This window comes from Halyomorpha halys, unplaced genomic scaffold, assembly GCF_000696795.3.
Source record: "Halyomorpha halys isolate HHAL.00 unplaced genomic scaffold, Hhal_1.1 Scaffold2.1, whole genome shotgun sequence".
Classification (NCBI taxonomy): Eukaryota; Metazoa; Arthropoda; class Insecta; order Hemiptera; family Pentatomidae; genus Halyomorpha; species Halyomorpha halys.
In genome coordinates this window covers 189,089-210,581 of record NW_027111560.1, presented here as the reverse complement: position 1 = coordinate 210,581, position 21,493 = coordinate 189,089, and the positions used below count along the sequence as shown (strand labels likewise).

General features: G+C 30.6%; 2 protein-coding genes across 4 annotated transcripts in view; both read right to left on the bottom strand.

Moving 5' to 3' along the window:
- Positions 1 to 16,755, bottom strand: part of bark (protein bark beetle) — a gene marked incomplete at its 5' end in the record, with an annotated part of 138,408 nt that extends 121,653 nt beyond the window's left edge. Inside the window, 1 exon segment of the mRNA XM_067049596.1 lies at positions 15,972 to 16,755. Coding sequence (XP_066905697.1) covers positions 15,972 to 16,268 — 297 coding nt within the window.
- Positions 16,756 to 18,728: 1,973 nt separating this feature from the next.
- Positions 18,729 to 21,493, bottom strand: part of LOC106681805 (ATP-binding cassette sub-family C member 10) — a 46,764-nt gene continuing 43,999 nt past the window's right edge. The window contains exons 24-25 of one of the 3 annotated variants that reach the window (XR_001343316.3): positions 21,034 to 21,272; positions 18,729 to 19,727 (exon numbers count right to left, since the gene is read on the bottom strand). Coding sequence is in view for 1 of the 3 variants with exons in the window: in XM_014422357.3 (XP_014277843.1) it covers positions 21,161 to 21,272 (112 nt within the window). In the remaining 2 variants the exon portion in view is untranslated. Of the gene's footprint in view, positions 21,273 to 21,493 lie in introns of all 3 variants that reach the window. The other 2 variants (XR_010843987.1, XM_014422357.3) reach the window with 2 other exon arrangements.

Here is a 21,493-nt window from a genome sequence, read left to right as displayed (position 1 = left end):
ACAGAGATAAAATAAACGTCATGAAAGAATAATAAAAATAAAAAAATAATAATAATGAAAAAAAAAAAAATGACAAAAATGAGTAGAGAGCCATATAGGACAAGATACCTGTCCAAATAAATAAGATGAACAGACAGAAAGAAACAGCGGAAACGCGTAATGTCCTCTTAGGTTTTCAAATATATGTTGGTAGTTTCAATGACATAGAGCTCCGAATGAAAAAATGTTTGTTTTTTTTTCACGTTTTGAAACAGCCGTCATTTTTTATTCCCCCCTTAGGTTATAATGCATATTACACATTTTTCGCTGTCGAAATTCATGAGGTGAATGTTTACTAATTTTAGAATATTTTTTGTTTAAGTACAGGTATAGCTGCAAACCATTAGGTAGGCCATACTACCTGTACCAACAGTACTGTTTAATGCAAAAGTGGTTTAAGTCTAAATCTGGAGTTTTGAGATTTTTGAAAGTTTATAGAGGAAGCTCAATAAATATTATGAAGGCGTTGGTCGCTGGGTTGCGGTCAAAAAGGAACAAAAATCGACGTTTCGCCCCACCTTGTAGAGGGCTAAAAAAATACAAAACAACTAATAATATGCTGACGATGTAAGATAATAAGATGATCAAAAAGTAAAATAAACTGGGGTTAAAAATTATGAAATATAAGCGAAAAATTACATAAAATGAACAACAAAAAAATGAAACGTAAAAATATATATATATTTTTTTAATAATTGTACTTTTAACCACCTTAACCTAAAAATATTATTAGAAAATGTCCCTACCGCTTATATATTTATTTAAAAAAACATTTATAGATGGTATATAGCATAACTAAAACAGAACCTTTTAGGAACAAGGATACTAGGAACAGCGTATGGGTAAGTTGAAGGCCGTCAAGAAATTTTTCTCATGACGTCGCTATGTAGGAACTCATTGGCAATAATAAGGATTTATAAAATGTGATGAAATGAGAGGTTATCCGTTTACTAGTACTAGTTGAAATCATTATATTTAGTAATATTTAATAATCAACAAACACTTATAAAAGACTAAATATAAGAGGTCAAATAGAGGAGTAATAGTACAAGAGCCCAAGAGGAGAAGAAGTCCCTCCATTTCACCCCAATTTTTTATTATTTTAATGAAAACTATGTATAATTACTAGTCAAAATTGATGAGTTTGCCAAGTATAGGTAGGGGGAATAAAAAATGACAGCTACTTTAAAACGTTAAAAATAAATTAATTTTTCATTCTGAGCTCAATATCACAAAAATTACACACAACACAAACAATCTAATAAAACATCATTTAAAGTAGAGTAAATTTGCTAAATTAATAGCCTGTTTTACTGTTTAAATAAAATAAATTGTACCAAATTTAAAATTACTTTGCGGTTAGATTTAAAATTATCAAGATTTCAAGTTAACAGGTTCGTTTTATTCTCCTTTTTTTTTCTTATCTTTATTTTACCACCCCTTCTTTTCTCAATTTTCCTTACTCACATTATTAGTTATGTTCACTATATATTATTATTGTTGTTGTTTTCAAAATATGTTTTTTCTATTCATTTCTTTTGTTAATCTTTACTTGTATTTTGCCTCTTTATCAATTATTATGGTTACATCTTATAATGCCCCACTGGCAATCCAAGATATATGTTTTTGCCTGAGTATATACATTTAATTCTCTTGTATATATTTAATTTGTTGTTTAATTTTTTTTCTAGGTCAGAAAAAAAAAAAATTATGGTTACATATATTTTTTTCTTTCTCTCAATTTCTTTTTCTTTTCATATTTTAATTTTTAAATTATTAATAACTAATATATTCATATTTATTTGCATTATATGGCTTAATTTCCTTAATTATGTTATTTTACCTACTTTTTCAATTACCTATGTATACATTTTATTTCCCACTTCTCTAATCACCTCATTTTATTAATTCTATTTTGTAAAATTATTCATTTTATGTTATTCTGTTTATACTTTCTTTTTTATTTTTCTATACTTACTGTGGTCGTTATCTTGTTCTGTTTTTAGCCCTGAAGAAGGCTAGAAACTCTAGCCGAAACGTTGGCACATTAAAAATAGGTTAATCCAACTTATTTGTTTTATTTTGACCGCACCTCCGTCCATCATCTCGTACGCATCAAATGTAAGTTTTAAAACAGGCGTGTAGAGAAACTACCAATTTGTAGCACTCTAATGACATTTTACATTATCAGCTCTCGTGGCTATCTTCTTTTCAGGCGTGAGGCAAAATATAAATTCTTAAAATAATTAACGCAGCAATGGTGCAATAATTTAAAATGAAGTTACAAAAGAAGTTGTCTAATTCTATTTTAAGGTTACAGAAAATATATTAAGAGAGAATGGATTTTAAAAGTCTTACCCATTTTGACCTGAAATAGTTTTTTCTAATCCCTCAATCCTTTCTAATTAGAGCTAATGACCACCTGACAATATCCGCATTCCTTTTAAGATTTTTCTTCTAACAAATGCTGAAGAATTATCGAATTTTCAACAATGCTAAGTTTAAAGAAATGAATTTTTTTTCGTATCCTCCTGACGAAATAAGTTATTGAATACACGCAAATAGGAGGTAGTTATATACATATCTGGCAGTTCTTAATTCCTTCGATTGCCTTGTGGGATTTTAAGGTGATGCGCAGGATACAATGAAGATTGTGTTGTGGTGTATTATGCCAGTTGAATTTTTGGATAAAGTAATGAATTTTTTTTTTTCGTAACCTCCTTTATTATTAAATTTATACATACACATGCATAATGGAAATGACAAATGTATACTAGCATACTACTGCCTTGAGGCATTTTTTTTTTTAAGTAATGAGAACCCTCCAATCCCACATCACTACCCTTGAAGAATGGTGCCAAAACTGGAGGATTAAAATAAATTCCAATAAATCCCATCAAATCACATTTACCCTTCGACGTAAACCCATGACCTTCTTTAATAATACCCTACTTATTCCTGTCGAACAGATCCGTTACTTAGGACTACATCTCGACAAACTACTGACATGGAATCCTCATACAAGACTACCAAGACAAGAAACTGCTCGTAGATTCCGACTATTACAACATTTACTAGACAAACGGTCTAAATTACCAATCCATTACAAAAGACTGATCTACATGACTATTATAAGGCCTATCTGGACATACGGAGTTGAGCTTTGGGGCTCCACTAAACCATCAAATTCCTCCAGAATCCAATCCTTACAGTCCAAAATCCTTCGTAAAATCCTTAATTCTCCTTACTTTGTCACAAATCAAGTCATACATCAGGACCTCAATGTTCCATATGTTGCCGATTTGGCCAGAACCAGATACCCTTCCTTCCATAATTAACTTCTCAACCACCCAAATCCACTTGTTTCTAACCTGGCTTCTCCTTCATTACCTAATAATCCTCCTAGGCATCTGAAGAGAAGATGGCCTCGAGATCTTCTCCTCTAGAAATGTTATTGGAGTTCTATCAATGGGTAGATTCTCCACATGTTTTTATCATGTCACTATGTCACCTACAGCAAATTGACTTGTTGTATATATGTGTATACAGTTGTAAATAACAATAAATAAATTATTAAAAAAAAAGTAATGAAATAAATTTAAAACTTTAATAAACATAAATATTGAATTATGTATACGAGAATATGTGGTTATTCTATAAAAGGCAACTGAGTAAAGTCTCGGATCATCTAAAGAAGTCTTAGATCGTTTAGATAGAACATTTTAAGCATAACAGATACAATCATTTATAAAACGTAACGCATATTTATGAAGATTTCGATAAAATGTTTTTTTCTCCTTAGTTAATTTCATTCAATCTAATCAGCTATAATTTTTTTTAACATTTTAATCTTTGAAACTGGATAAGAAACAATAAGGACAACTAACTAAGCAACTCGTAATATTATCTCAGCCAAGATCTTTCGATATACAATACCTATAATATATGACCTCAAACACACATGGTATAAGATCGAATAACATAAACTATCGATTCCTAATATAGAATCGACAGGTAACCGCCATTAAACTCCCGCCAGAACAGATGGCACTTAAGGAATCACAGGTGTTCCACCACAAATCATTACACCTTTATCAAAGCTGGCCTTGAGATCCATCCTTTTGTTCGGGTGGAATGCGGGGTCTGGAAGAAGAGTCGTCGAAGGAAAGAATGACCAGGGTGTATCGCCATTGTACAGATCGTTCACTTCAGTCCGCGCAGTCAAGAAAGGGTTCACAAGTGAAAATTAAAATTAAACGAACATTAGTGAACGTAAAATATAAAATATAAAAAAAATAGTAAACGTAAATCACCTTAAAAATACTACGTTCATTTTATCAATGTCCTTGAAATACATATCTAAAATTGTTAGTTCCTTATTGTAGAGAAATACAAATTCTTATTGTTTATAAACAACCTATATACTAAAAAAAAATATTTTTTTATTTCGAGTCACAAATATATCAATATTTATATACTTTTTTTTTTTAATTATTGAAATAAAAATATGAATTGTAACTAATATCATACTTTTAGATTTATTCAAGTCCTCAAGATTTAATGAAGTATAACTAAGGATTGTTAAGACGATTTATGGCATGAAATGAAAAAGTAATACAAATAAATACAATTTATCAAAAACTCCATTCCACTAATGCGAACAAGAATATGAAAAATGACGTTAGGGGAATTGGATAAAAAAAGTTTTTACTTTATTACTAAAGTACCAATTTGGTTTTAGGATAAATATTTTAACCGGAATGCAATTAAATTATTTGTTTGTATAACTTTAAATTGTTCAATAACTATAGCAATGAACAAATGCCTAGTTGGCCCCCAATAAATGAGGGCAAGAAATCAACATTAAATTTTTTTTTTTTATTTGATAGATTTATTTATTGATAGATATTACAATCTGCCACACAGTTGTGGGCAATAGGTAATAGTGATGAGTGATCTCATACATACTAAAATAAAAAAACTCTCTTAAAATATATACAAACAAAAGAATAGACAAGATGAACATAATCAAACTATCTTTATGAAAAATAAATAAATAAAATAATATATACAATCTGACATTAAATTAAACTTTTAGAAGGGAATATATCATTTTTATTTCTGTTAGCGAGACGATAAGTGCTTTTATCGTAACGAACGGTATCACAACAATAATTAGAAAGGCAGAGTGATTATATTTCTTTTTTTACTAGCATTGATAACTTTCTTCGACACGAAATAACCTCTTTGGACCGTACTGTATGTGACAGTGAACTTCTATAGGCTACTCAAAACATGCAAGTAAAAAAATTCACAACGGGCGGATGCAGAGTCGTTCGTTCCTCTTTGGAGAACGTGCAGGCTTGGGTCGAACTTTCACTAGCCGTGACTTAACTGTTCACACAACGTCAACCAACCTTTATTTCAACTCAGCTCCTTTCTCATAACTGTATTCAGCCGTTCAACAACGTTTTCATCATGTTTTCTTAAATGTAAAATATTTTACAATGTTAAATTTTATAATTATAGTAGGGGTATTCATGATCTTTGGTTTAACATGTTAAAGCGTGTTAAATCGAAAAACTCATGTTAAATCGAAAAAATTGCCTTCTTTTACCGTGGTAAAACGAAATAACATTTAAAATGGCTGAGAGCACAATAGACCAGTTGAGATCGCCGCCATTTTGTTGTTGTGACAGCTCAGTTCTTTCGTGTGTTTGTGGTATTCATATCTTTGTTATTAAACCAGAATGGATAATTTTAATGATACATTTGAGAAAAAAAAACAGTAAAAAAAACAATGTAATTTCATTCTACTATCTGAAAATTTGCAAACGCTCGCCAGATAAAAATCTCACTATATGAACCATGTAATTATTCTTAGGGGAAATATGTCCCAGAATAAAGTTATTTTTTCATTTCATTTCATAAGCTAAACTTTCACACAAATTCCACTTTTCACTCACTCTAGGCATGTTGTAATTAATTACTTAAATCAAAACTGAAGTAAACAATAACATGAGGATCTGGAAGAAAGGTTATAAACATAAAGGCTTATACAACAAGTTGCTGAGAAAATCCGCTAGGGGCTCTTATGCTTTTAACGTTTAACGTGACTTTAAATAGGGCTGCTCACAATCCTATAGTTATAACATTTAACATTTAACATTTAACACAACATCATGAATACCCCTAGCATTGTGAGAAGCCCTATTTAAAGTCATGTTAAATGCATAAAAGCTCCTAGCGGATTTTCTGAGCAACTTGTTTTATAACCTTTCCTTCCAAAACTTCATGTCATTGTTTACTTAAGTTAAGTTCTCATTAAAGTAATTTATTACAACATGCCTTAAGTAAGTGAGAAGTAGAAGTTGCGTGGAAGTTGGGCTACTTTACTTAGGCTACTACCTTATTGGGCATAGAACATCCGAACCGTGAAAAAAAAGATAGGAATTTCTATAGAGAAAATTATGAATAGATTTTAAAGGGTTGAGAAAAAAGTAACATAATAGGAGTATTCATGATGTAAAATGTTATAAGTATTGTGAGTAGCCCTATTTAAAGTCATGTTAAATGGTAAATGCATTAGAGCTCCTAGCGGATTTTTTGAGCAACTTGTTTAGTAGTAGTCGCTCAATTTATGGATGCATTTTGTCTTCTTTAATCTTCAATTGCTAAAAATACTATGCTGTACACTACTAATGGACTCTTATTCTCTTGGAATTTGATTATTAATACTGTTTTAAATTTAAATTACCATCCAGAGTTTAGTTTTAAAATGGGCATTGGACTTTACATGCGGCTCATAACAAATTAACAACAACCAGTTGCAGGCCTACCTTCTACGCCATTACCCCTGATGAAGACCTGAAACTCAGGTCGAAACGTCGGCATAAAATAAATAAATATGGTTTTGTTTATTTATGTTGTTCTTTGCTGACCGCACCCACCGACAAACTTCTCCATTAATATGGTCAAATGTTCAATGAATTTACAATGAGTAAAGACTTCATGAAACTTTTCAAAAACACTGAAGAATGTTATTCATCTTTCTAAAACCAACTAGTGAGTTATGACTTCCAAAACCAGCCAGTCATCCTGGCTGTATGACACTCTTCACATTCCGTACACCCCACATTGTTCTGTCAACACGAGCCATCCCATCTCATCATAGAATCTTCTTTGGAATCTCTAGATTAAAAATTCTTGTCATATGCCCTGCCACTGTTCCTCATAATCTGTATATATTGAGATATCAGTCATTGTACAGATCAAAGATCCCCTGGTTCGTTCTTCTTCTCCAGTTGCCTTGAACAGGATGCCTCCAAATGTTACCCCCAAAGTCCTTCTTTAAATATCAATAACATTAATAATAATGTCACAGGAGAAGAGAAGCGTAGTCTCATAGTTTTTAGAGCAAGAATTTTTTTTTCTTCGTGTTTCGCCTCAAAAGAGCCATAAACCACAAAAACAACGGTTCACTCTAACAATATTCTATTTCTTATTTCGGTGCAAAAATCGTTGTTAAAAGTCACAATGCGCTCAAAATATCTAAAATTTACCACTTTTTTTAAACTACATATACACAAATCCAACTAGTTATCTTTATAGACTGGTCTGTATTGTGACCATCTAATTTGTCCTGGATGCATTCTGAAGAAGAATCCAATTTCCTCCACTCTAATTCGAGGAAATATTCCTCTACCATCCTCTGTGATATTCTAGTATGTCGAAAATTTGGATGGTTCTATTTAGGATTTTCTCATAAGTCTGTATTCCACCTTCAGATTCAAATTAGTGATTCATTGTGAAATTTCACTTAAGACCCTAACAACACAATTCCCTACCATTCATTGTAGCCCAGCACAATCGGACAATCTTTCTTGGACAACACCACAGTCATATACAACATTCACACTTAATATGTATTTTTAATATCTAAACTCACTGGCCACTATGAATTGATCAGTGAATCCCGACTTTTTTTACGGACTTGGCAGAGATTGTACAATGGAAGACATAATTTCCCTTTTCGGAATTCGTATCTGTGTAGGGAAACGAGCGAATCCAAAATTAGCTTGAGAAAAGGCGCAAAAAAAGCTTTGTAAGGCTCTATCTTTGATTTAACTTGCCTACGTTTTGTAGCTAAAGCCAAGAGAAGAGCCCTACAGTTTAAGGGGGAATCCATATCATGATAACGAAATCTGTCGAGAAAAAAAAAATGCTTAGAAAACTGTTCGGTTACTATGGAGATTTGAACCAAAACATTTTAGATTGTAGGAGGATAGTCATGGTGGCGGTCAATAAAAGTATCAAAATAGTAAAAGAAAACTATTTATTGTAAACAACGTTTCGCCCCACTTTGTAGGGCTTCGTCAGGGCTGTCAGAATAAAGTTCTGAGACCAACTCGAGTTCGACCAATTTCAGTTGGTCGCAGAACTTTATTAATATATAATTCATATAATTAAAACTAAAATACATTATTGTTACTTTTATTTTAGATAGACATATGGAGAATATAATTAATATTAAATTATACCAACAATTAAAATTCTCTATTCCTTGAGAGTTGAACCCACTGCCATCCTAATATGCCAATGCAAAGAAATATTGTCTGTAATAAAATATGAGAATTGCTTTTTAGTCAACAGGAATAGGAAGATTCCTCTATAATTTGAATATTCCACTTTTCATGAATGGGACATGAAATTAATGTATGGCGTTCTTGTGGCATATTTTCTTCTGGCCATTTTCTTATTAATAAATTTTTCAAGGTTTTATCTAGCTCGTGGACTTCATTTTTAAATAATTCAGCTAGTAAACGATAAATATAGTAGAACTTTTTGTTCTTGATCCTCAGATAGGATCAGAATCGATATAAATGTAACAGAAAAACCGGTGCATAAGTCAAACCTATGGATTTACTCATCGCTATGAGATAAAATAATAATAACAGCTTTATTTTCATTTATTAGGATTAATAATATTCCAAATATAATTAAATAAAATATTATCTAAGTTTAATGTGAACACTTGAACCTAAATAATTTATTACTTTAACCCATAGATCCCTACCTATTCCCCACAGCCTCGTACTCTTTGAACTATTTAATCTCGCCATCTTGTAATTGGTCTTCATTTCCTTGTCTTGTGTTCCCTTGGCATCCATTCTGTAGCTATTGGACCATCTTCTCGTATCAAGCGTAGTACATGTCCGATGCACCTCCATTTCAGTTGATGTGCTTTCCTTTGTTAGACTTTTCACTTAAATTGTTGACAGAACTTTTCAATCGCTCATGCGGTCTTTTATTTTGATACCCATCATACTTCTCAATTACCTTCCAATTTTCATAATTATTTTCTGTTGCCGACCATGTCTGAGAACCGTATAAAACTACCGGATGTACACGTTTCCAATACCTTTGCCTTTAATCCAGGAGATAATTAACTTTTAACCCTTTCACAGTTTGGTCAAATTACGAATTCTGGTCCAAAATATTTCTAGACTTTTCATGTTCGGAAATACTTCGGAAAGTAATAAAAAAGTGTTTTATAAGTCCGTGTATGATAAATTTTAAAAAATGGAATACATAAGCAGACATCACAATCCGGGCATAAGTACCTTGTTCCCTTCCTCACTTTTTCCACTTATTCGTTTCGAACAGCAGACTACACAAAGTCTAGTTTGGCTTTATTGGCAGTTGGTGGAATAATATCAATAAAATATATTATATAATTAACAAAAACGATTTTTAGAACTGATGAAGCAATCTCTCGTGAGAAGGATTGTGTGATCGGTTTCAAAGTCGACGGCATACTGAATTCAAAACTGAACCACGTCTCCTTCTTAATTAACACAATCTTAGAAACAGAGGAAGCGAAGAAGTTTGAATACCTAACCCTCCTTGTCACGGGATAAACCGTTTGGTACTTGACGCTTTGCCCGTGACCATATCAGGATAAACTGTCAATGGTTAAACATGTGTTTCATATTCCAGTATTTTTTCCATCCCATGTTTGTCCTATTTATTTTATCTTTTCTATCCTTAAATGAGATGGAATCCACACACAAGACTGAAACGACAAGAAACTGCTCGTAGATTCCGATTGCTACAACACTTACTTGACAAACGCTCTAAACTTCCCATTCACTACAAAATATTAGTACACACTACGATAATCAGACCAATTTGGACATATGGAATTGAGCTCTGGGGCTCCACCAAACCATCAAATTCTTCCCGCATCCAATCGTTACAATCCAAAATCCTTGATGCTCCTTATTACGTTACAAATAAACTCATTCACGAAGACCTTAACATCCCATTCGTTGCAGATTTGACCCAAAACAGATATGCGTCTTTTCATTCCAAACTCCTTAACCATCCTAACCCATTAATTCTTAATCTTTCATCCTTAACAATCCCTGATAATCCTCCGAGGCGTCTAAAAAGAAGATGGCCACGGGACCTTTTAATTTAAATTAATGTTTGAAGTACCACCAATGGGTGGTTCCTTCCCAAGATTTTCAAGTGTATATGAAACATACTACATATTTACCTATTGTATTATTTTGTACAGTTGTAAATTACATTAAATAAATAATTAAAAAAAAAAAAAAAAATGAGATGGACTGTCCTATTGCTCGACAAAAATGATTTCTGGATTGTTGATTTTGACTCCTCCTTTCTGTTTTATGGATATTAATATTCAACCTCACGGATTCGCACTGCTCAAAGGGTTCGCTATCGATTTGTTTCGTCTTAGGTAATGATTTGCCCGAAATAACTATGTTGTCCTCAAACCTTAAATTCGATGGCTTGTACCTATTTATAGCTATCCCACTTCCTTCCCAGTTTAGTTAATTGAACATGTAATCTAGTAAGCAGTTGAATAAAATTGGGGATAGGGGACAACCCTGCATGCCATATGATCAATATAAAGTTGGCTCATAATTTTTAATGGATTTTATTAATGATTGAGAATTACTACTTGATTCGATCTTTACAATTCAAATAATTATCATTTACGATTAAGTTATAAATTATTTGACTTGTGATGCTTTGTTTTAAGGAATGACCCTATCGTGCTTTTGAGGTCGAACAAAAAATGAAACAAAGGCCCTTTGTCTACAGGGAGCTGTGCTAACAAGGAAGTAGCTACCTAAGTAGGAGGAACTTATACACATGCTAATAAGTATATATTCATTTATGTACTTATTTATTTCAGATTTATAATATATCATGCACTACAACTGATATTAAAAGGTTATGCCTTTGAATAATAACGATGAAATCGTGAGCCTTTATATAATAAAATACAAATCGATTTATACGCCAGTGAGCTTCTTATTGCGGAGATATGGGTCGAGAAAACACTCCCAGGCACGTAAAATTGTGCGTGACGAATCAAATAGGAAGAAAATTACCATATCGACGGTACCATGCACAAGGAACCAACAACGATAGTAAAATTATGGAAGGTGATTTCGAAGAACGGAGCTACCGGGGGGTACGAAGTTTTGAGTGAGAAGATGTTTAAGTGTATTCTACCAAGTGACACAGGAAGTATGGTGTGTGGATGGAAGTACAAAACCAATTTAATGAAAGACTGAGCACCAACAATTGTGGTTGCGAATAAAGAATAACCTCATGAATAAAAGTAATGAAAGGAAGCTTAATGGCCGAAACACTCAGCTTCTAAGGAACAATTAAGAAGACAAGACCTCCTTGATACACAGGGGCGTAGGAACGTGGAGTATTAAGAGGAATAAAAAGTCTGATTCTTTTAACTGAATCGATTCTGAACGATTCTTTTAAATGATTTGTCGATTGACTGTTCTTATTTTTTTTTTTCGAAAGCTGTAACTGACGTCAGGGGTCACCGTTGAGCCTGGGCTTTAGTTTACAGAAATTATACACCATACTGAGTGCCAAATTAGTAGCCCTTAATAAAACAAAATATCCACAGCTCACGCATCAAGAGATACATGATTCTTTAATTTGAATCCCTCGAGAGTATAATCCCTTCAGAGGAGCAACTCTTAGATTCCATTTCCTATTTACTAGTCCATCTCTACGGCGATTGTCCAGGTTCCATTTTTTTCTTTCTTAAATATATTTCTGGGAATTCAAAAATAAAAAAAAAATTAAGCTTTTGAGGTGATATAATAAATAGGCTGAACATGTAAGTAGAGACATAAGGATTCAGGAAAAACATTTAAGAATAAAATTATCCAATTCAAAGCCAAAAGGTTCAACCTAATAACAAAATTTATTAAATATAGACATATCAACAGGGAGGTAGACAAACAGCACACAGGCATATTATTGCGTCCAAAGAGATAATAACTAGTATAACTGTACACTGATTTGTGCTAAAGGGGCAAAAGAATGTATCAGTAGTGAGCGACATTTTTTAAACAGTGTTGTGTTATAAATTTTTATTAAATGACTACATGACAAAATTTCAAAAAGAAATGGATGTACTTGACGTAACAAATGAGTTAAAATTGATAGTAAGGTTTTAATTATATACAAAAAAAGTTGTTGATAATTGTTACAATTGTAAGAATATTAGTTCTTGAAGATGGAGAAACCCGAAACGTTACATAAACAAACCTAGAATATTAATAATATTATAAAGGAAGTCCATTTTTACCTCATTAACTTAATAAAAATAACAAACAACTTCCAAAGAAAGAAAATCATGAATAAAAAAATTAAGTAATGAAAAGAGGATGAAAAAAACATCTCAGGAGATATATCCATAGATAGACAAATAATTGAAATATTTAAGTTTCTCCAACTAACCATATATACATAAAAGTATTTTGTTTTATTCGGATTTTTCCAAGAACAAGTTCTACGTCGGCTTTCATCTTGTATTTCTATTTAGTTTAATAATTTTCGCCATATTCGTCCAATAGTAACAAAAAATAACGTAAATAATGCAATACGCTTATGAGCATTCTAAATTAGCTATCACATTCATTCATAAGTAAAAGGAAGTACATAATAAAAATGTTCAAATAAAATGTTCTTATGATCTCACCAACTACAAAGTACTCGATGAAATTATGATTTGCTCAATCAAAATTATAAGTTTACTCTAAAATTTTCACCTCAATGAGGTATAAAACGTAACAATAGTTTCGTAGTTTATTGACCATACATAATGAGCTTCATTGTTTAAAATATACCATTGAGATGAGTAGTGAAAGATAGCATGGAAGAACATTATAGTCGTACGTCTTCTCTCCCGAAGATGAGTCATATTTAATTAAAAATACCTTCTACTTATCAGCATTTTCTTGAAATAAATCAGGCCCTGTTTTGTCGTCAATGAAGCAGTTATCTAATCACACATTTAACTTAAAATGATTCACGACTAAGACATTTATACGAAATTCGTCATTGTTGATATATTTGTCACAGTTTAAAATTTAAATAAAAACATAAGTAGCATTTTACTCTCATTAAAAGAAAAAACTCTATAAATAAAAAAAAAAAATTGTTTATTCAATATATTTCAAATAGCGAAATGAAATATATTAAGATATGAAGAAAGTAGATGAGTACTGAGTACAAAGTGTCATTAAGTATACACGTACTATACAATTATGATTACTTCAAATCTTTTCGATAATCTTTGTGTAACAATTAATCGATTACATCAAACTTTAAAATGATTGAGTACTTTTGTAATCGAGTACATCAAATTAAAAAAATGTCAGTAATTTCAATATAAATTCTTTTGATATTGAATTACATTTTTTTTTTTTTTGTTTTTATGCTTTCAAATAAAACATTTCGAAAGTGAATGATACTTTCTTTGATAAAAATATTGCATCGAAAAAAATTATTTTATTTAAAATGTACTCAAAAGTACAAAATTATGAGTACTTACTTAACATACATTTATAATTACTTAACATACATTTAGTATTAATAGCAAACGCTAGAATTCAAAAAGATTTAAGTGTCAATTCACTGTACTCATATTTAAAGTTTTTCTTGAGTATAAATTACTTTACGTGTATTTTCTGTATTCAAATATTTTTGGTACAAATAAAGAAATTCTATTCGGCTACTCACACAATCAGTACTTCAGTACACTTGCCCAACTCTGTTTCCCATTGCTATTAATAATATCTAAGAATTCTCGTCCAACTTCTTTTCATTAATCATAAAGCGTCCACAGTAAACATACATATAGATACTATAAATAATCAATATATGTGCGATAAATTTAGGTTTGCTGACAGCAACACCAAATTGAATTCACAAAATAAAAAGGTATAATCAAGACTATATTTACTCAATATTACTTAACATCACCTATTTAAAAAATATCATATACTATAATATTCAATAACTTCAAGTACGCGGATTTAGACGCTTTTTGTGTAGTAATTTCTAGTAGTCAATTAAATTATAATTTAATATGAAAGAAACTTTAATTCCTCTTCTCCCACCAACATATAAATAAAAATTAAGATACCATCACAATGAATACATAAAGCAATGCTGAAACTTAAAAGCTCAATTAATTTAATTTTAAGCTTAATTAAGTTAATTAATCTAATAAAAGAGGTGCGGTCAGCAAAGAACAACATGAATAAACAAAACCATATTTATTTACTATTACTATATTTTTTATCATTTATGATTTAATTCAATATTTTGTATAATTCTAAATTTGTTTGTATACTATTCCTTTTCAATTGTATGTTACTCTAAATGTTGTTGTTATCTCTTTTGTTCTATAGCCCTGATGATGACCTGAAACTCAGGTCGAAACGTCGGCATAAAATAAATAAATATGGTTTTGTTTATTTATGTTGTTCTTTGCTGACCGCACCCCCCGATAAACTTCTCCAATAATTATATCATATTTGTAAAGTTGCAGAATAATAAATACAAGAAATCTAGTCACACTACTTTTTTACTTTATGACGCATAATTGAATTTTTCCCGTTTTTCTTTATTTATTTTTTGAATCAGCACAATTGTTTGTTGTACCAATAAAAAATAACTTTTGAAGGCCACTTTTTTTGCAAGAAATAAAGCTTTGTAAATAATAAATACCAAATCATCGGTATTTATTTGAGAATTAATGTAAATAAAAGTTTCACGGATTAGGATCTCTTTAAACTCTTGAAGGCGAGAGACCTTTTAAAAAACAACCTCGATGAACTGGCCTTCGACGTTAGATTTTATCAATGAGTTCACCAACCATCTTGACAACTTAAAACTTACTATGTTAACAATCGATTATTTTATAAACGCTACCTTGATAAAATAAATTCATACAAATCGATTGACTAATTGCTAAGTTATTTATTCGAAAGAAGGGGGGGCACCAACGGTGTTTCTCAAGGTCGGCATTAGGCCGTTGGATTCATTTTTTTGAAACGTTAACGCTCTGGAGACCCGGACCATCGAAATACAAGAAGTTCTTTGAACTATATGCTTCGCGAAGCAGATCAGTCCGTTATCCCTAGATCTCCGAGATTCGAGCAACTGTATTAGCAATGCAAATATTAATTAATCGAGCAACGTAATCTTATCAAGTGTTTTAATAATTATCTTTAAATGTTTAAAACAAAACTCTTTGCCAATGAATGTTTTCTCGACTTAAATCACAATAAATTTGTTAACAATACAAATAATTGATTCTGTAGGCAGTGAAAAATATAATGTAAATAAAAAACGCTGACTACAGAAAATTCATTTTGTGTGTTTTGTAACTGTAATATTTCTTCAGAGAGTTTGCAGAGCATTAAAAGATTTAAGAATAGGTTTATGAAAGATAAAAAGAAAAACGAAAACTAGGGATTAGAAAAAAAAAATTATCAGAGATGGATTTCACCTTTATCACTTGTTATCGTTAAAAATAATAATGAAATAAAATTTATCAATAAACTTACCACTGCTGTCATAACTCCTCGCACTGTTATCCCGACCATCGGGGCGAACCCGATGACAACCCCTGGCTCTATGATAAGTTTCGAATTGTGATCAACGATCATATCGTCCCTGAGGACATAGCTGCCCTTCTCCAGCCTTAGGGTCCTGTCGGACAAGAGGCCAGAGGGCAGATCTACGGGGGACGTCGAAGTTTCTGAGGAATACAACTCATTGGATTCCGTAGTGAAGGAGAAGGCTCCGCCGAAGAGAAGCACAGGTAATATCATCCATATTATTCGATGCGTCCTCAGTTCCATCTCACAGGTGAACGCCCATTAACGATACTTACACTAATTATAAATTTACACCTGAGTCGGAGAGGTGCGTGGAACGATTTCAGTCTCTGTGGCAGTGGATGGTTAGCATTATCCGTTAACGGAATTGTAAACAAAATCAACTGAGGATAATAATCATACACTAAATAATAATCACACGAAAAGCTAACGACGACTGAGGAGCCAGTTTCGAAACACTCCCCACCACCGCTACACCTACTCCCACCTCTGTACGTCATGGCACTTAAAGCATCAGGTTTTTGTCCTCTCCACTGTTACCTGTCCAGGTGAATCAGTAACTTAGTCAGGAGTCTTCCTATCTTATCTTTTAATAAGTTACTAAATGCATTTAGAGCTCAATGTTTGCCACCCCTTGCTGCTAGGCAACTGTACCAGAACCCCTTTCATTAAAACTTCATATTAAAAACCATTATACATATTAAAAGTTAATAATTTATTTATTTTTTTTATTATTATGAGTAAATTATATAATATGTACAATTTATATATTATTAGTTTATTTTCCCAAATCAATATATAAAGGTGTACATTTTTAAACAAAATTAAAAGTGTTCTTATTGATATAGTGTATATAACATGAATATGTAAAAATGGAAGTGATAACTTTTCTTCTGATGGGAGATGTTGATTTTTTGTAAATATATTTAAGTGGTATATGTGTATTAAACATAATTAATTACATACACACTATAGACATAACTAATTTATGTACTATACTTTCATTCTCACCGGAACATATTTTAGCAATAGAGTAGTGTTATAATTATTTAAACTAAACTAAAATATTACTTCATTAGAAATAATGAAAAATATAAATTTTTATCACATCATTAAAAATTAATTCATCTGGCTGAATATTCATTAAATAAATAATATAATTAAAACTATTGTTCTTATATTTATTATTAAAGTGTACATACTATACTCAGATTAAAAAATAGAACATCTTAGTGTTGTGTGATAACTTAATCATTTTTTTTTTCTTTTATTATTCCTTAGGAATAGTGTATCACTAGTTCAACAAAATAGTGTATTTTATTTATGTATTTATTAGTATATAAAGATAATGTAAAATATACGGAAAAATGTGAAAGATGAAAAAGTTCGTTTATTTAAAAGATGAAATAATAAATTAAATTGGAAGTTTAGCTTTTGTTTTGTTATTTTGATGTGGGAGGTCCATGTAAGTCTTTTGTGTAGTGTAAATCCAAGGTATTTTACTGTACCTGTTCGGCTTAAACTTCACTTGTTAAGAAAAACAGGACATAAGTCATGACAGCATAAAAGTTATTAAAACTGATTTCTCAATGTTCATCGCTGTTTTCCATTTGATACACCATTCATGGATATGAGCTAGGTGGTCTTTGTAATTGTTGTGAGGCTTGTGCTGGGTCGCCATGCTTGGTTAAAACGGCGGTATCATCAGCATATGAGGCTGGGAGAATATGCTCCATCATAGGCAAATCAGAGGTATACAACGTGTATAATAGAAGCACCAATATACACCTGCAGAACTCCGGCTTCTGCTGCGAAATATGAGGAGAGTGATGAGCCCTGTCGAATGCGGAAGTATCTCTCTCCTAAATAAGACTGTAGGATTAGATATTAGGTGCTGAGAAGATTCGTTTCGATTTATAAAGGAAATATATTTTTAAATTAAAATTAAAAGACAAAGGATGCAGTGAATTTAATCTTTTGATTGTTCAAGTTTTTTTTTATTTGAAAAAACTACTTAGTTCACATTTGATTAATGAACAAAACTGCATAATGAAAATAAGCAATGTAGCAATTGCTTCTATACAATGAGAATTTCCCTGGACCTTATACATTTTCTTCAAATAAACATTTTTGTTTCAAAAAGCAAACTTCTTTTAATGCATATATTTGAAGATAAAAAATATATTTTATTTTTGTTCTGGAAATAGTAATTTAACTTTTTATTAGCAGATTTTTATGATATTAATAAATTCTTTGTAACATTATTAATGAATAATAAATAAGTTCAATCTTTTTAACATTTTAGACTGGAAAAACAAAATAATTCAAAACTAGAAAATCCTAAATTAATTTGTTTCACTGGTAAGCCAACGAGATGTTAGTACCAATATCTAATCTATTTAAATGTTTAAAATGTCTAAACAAATGTTCTAAGCGATGCATAAATGTGATATACAAAACATTAAAGAGATCTGAGATGAGAATATTTTAGAGTGCGTAGCCAGAAAAGTGTGGAATGGTATGGAGCAGCTGGTTTATGAGTTTTTCTAATCCAGTAAGTCAAAAAAAAATTTTTAGATTTAAAAAAATTAAAAATGTTATTATTTGAGATCAAAACCTTTTTACCTCTGATTAAGGTGTGTCTGATGATTGAGTTTGTGAAAAAAATAAAATAAATAAGGGAATAAAATAAAAGGAACCAAATTAAAGTCTTAATCAAAATAATAAACAATAAAATTTTATTAAAAACAAAATATTACATATAACATTTTTCAGTTTTACAATCTTTATTATATACAAAATATATAACCAATCAACTCCCAAATTATACTTAATAGACACATGTTTAAAAAGATACCAATGGCAAATCCAGTCTCTTAGCAATTGTATCACAAATAGCTAGTTCATAAATATATATGTATAAATATATATACCATATTTAAAAAGTTAAAAAAAGATAACAAAAAATTTTTCATTAAATATTAACAGTTTAGTACTAAACGACAAGATATCATTGCCGATCAAAAAGTCCTATAAGTACTAAAAACTTATAGTAGTAATTGCATGTGCGATGAATCTATGTTATTCAATACATAAGGTAAAACATATATATGATCATATCATACTGAAACACAAATACCCCCTTCGGCAATTTTTGCAAAAACCATGAACAAGGACATATCATCGTTTGGCACTAAAAGAGTTAAGTAATCTTAATAAACAATTGAATAATCAAACTCATTAAAACTAAATATACTGATTTAAAGATATTTTTATTTTTTCAAACATTACATTCTTATTTGTCAGCGCAATATGATCTTTTGGTATACCTAGAATATGAATATTGAGTTTAATTCCAAAAGATACTGTATACAAATCATAACATGACTAGGCTGTTACGAAACCATTAATCAACAAATAAAGGACACCAGGGGTATGATAGGGAGCTGATAAATCCCATGAGCTAGAGCTTGGAGGGAACGAGGGCAGAGGAGAATCTGAAAAAAGTTGACTCATAAAAAAATATTTAAACATTTCATTTAAATCTCATACAAACAATACTACGCACCCTTATAAAAATCTGAAAAGTGTAGCTTAATTTATAACAATGAATGTTGTTTAAAGATTAAACGCATACAAAAGTGTTGTCTATAGAATCTGCATGAGCTCACACAATAAATATTGACACCATTATTCAAACTTCTGCAAAACAGAAGACAAGAAGAGTGTCACAAATAAATAATAATCCAAGCTATGTTAATACTATTATTAAACTTTAATTAAGAAATTCTAGTTAAATAATACTATTATTGTTAAGTAATTTTGTAAACAAAAAATGGATTGTATTTTATGTAAAAACAATTAACTTTTGTTATTGCAATGTAGTAGTAGTAAATTTCATTTTCGTAATATTTTAATCCATATTGAGTTAATAGTGAAAAAAAAACAACGAAATATTGAGAGAAAGGGGCCTGCAATATTATTTTGTCCAGGCCCAGTTTTAATTAACAGTGGCTCTGGCTATCACATGTGTACGATTAAATAGAAGCACCACAACAAACAACCAAGGTTTGTTATTACCAACAAACTCCTAACACTTTGGAATTGGAATAACTTGTCGAAAAAGTATTTACCAAATAACATTATATTACAGAATTAAATGCATTTAATAAATAAGTACTAAATACTATTTCATGACAAGCAGCTGGAAATAACTTGATATATAAAAAAGTCAAACACATTTGATTATTAAACACGGTTGTGACGTATAAGGGACGAACATATTATGAACATACAATGTGGAGCAAGCAGGAGACAATAAAAGCAAAAAGGGGAAGGAAGTTTTTTAGTTAATATGTTCATCAAATACCTTTAAAGAACCCATATAATGGTTATTATGTTTTCTAACTAAACAAGTATTGATAAAGCAAATTTAGCTCTCCATTATTTCGACCATGATTGAAATGAAAAACTTAATAGTCAGGAATATTTGATGATCTCACAAGTTCTAGACCCCATATCTGTCAGATTTTTAAAATTGGAGTGTAACAGCTTTATAACTGAAGACGTACTTTATATAAACCATTTAGTAAAATCAGTAAAACATAAATACTGCTTAAAAAGATAATAATCGTTAAAAAAAAAAGAATTTAAATGTTTGAAGAGCTACTGCAATTTTATAGATCATAAGTGTTTTATTTAATTCAATAAATTTAATTATTGCATATCTAATCAATAAAATCAAATCAAGATGCTCATTGTTAAGTAATATTTAATCCTCATAATAAGAGGCTACAAACAGGATAGGAACACCATGTAAGATCTTTATATACACATAAACATTATTGCGAATTTGAAGCAATAAGTAGGATTGGTACAAGAAATAAAAATAACAAATACTGTTTTTTTTGTACTTGCTAAAGTTGTTTCCTATACTGTACCCACAATGAAGATACAATTTGGGTTAAAATATCTAATAATAGAAAACATAAATATGGTACATTTATACCTCTCGTGTTCATTAATAATATGGTGTGTTAATATTGACACACCCATCCATCATGTGAATAATTACACTTTTGATGATCACTTACGACTATATCACAATGACAAAGTTATCCCAGTCAATAAATCAATCAAAGAAATGATGATTCGTTGGCCACTTGATAAAAATAAGAAGACTTGTCTTTGAGTAACCTACTGGGAGTATCAAATTCTAATACTTGACCGTTACTCATTACTAAAACCCTAAAAAAAAAAAATAATAATAATTAAATTAACAATATAATAAGGTTAATAAACATATGAACTAGTTAGAATAAAAGTGGTGGATATAATACAAAATAAGAATAAGAAAAAAAGAAGAAATATTTTTTAAAAAATATTGATATTTCTCCTTTTTTTTTCCTACTCTCACATATCTCTTATTCACTGGAAGATTATTGATTGACCGTGTGTATAGATGAATG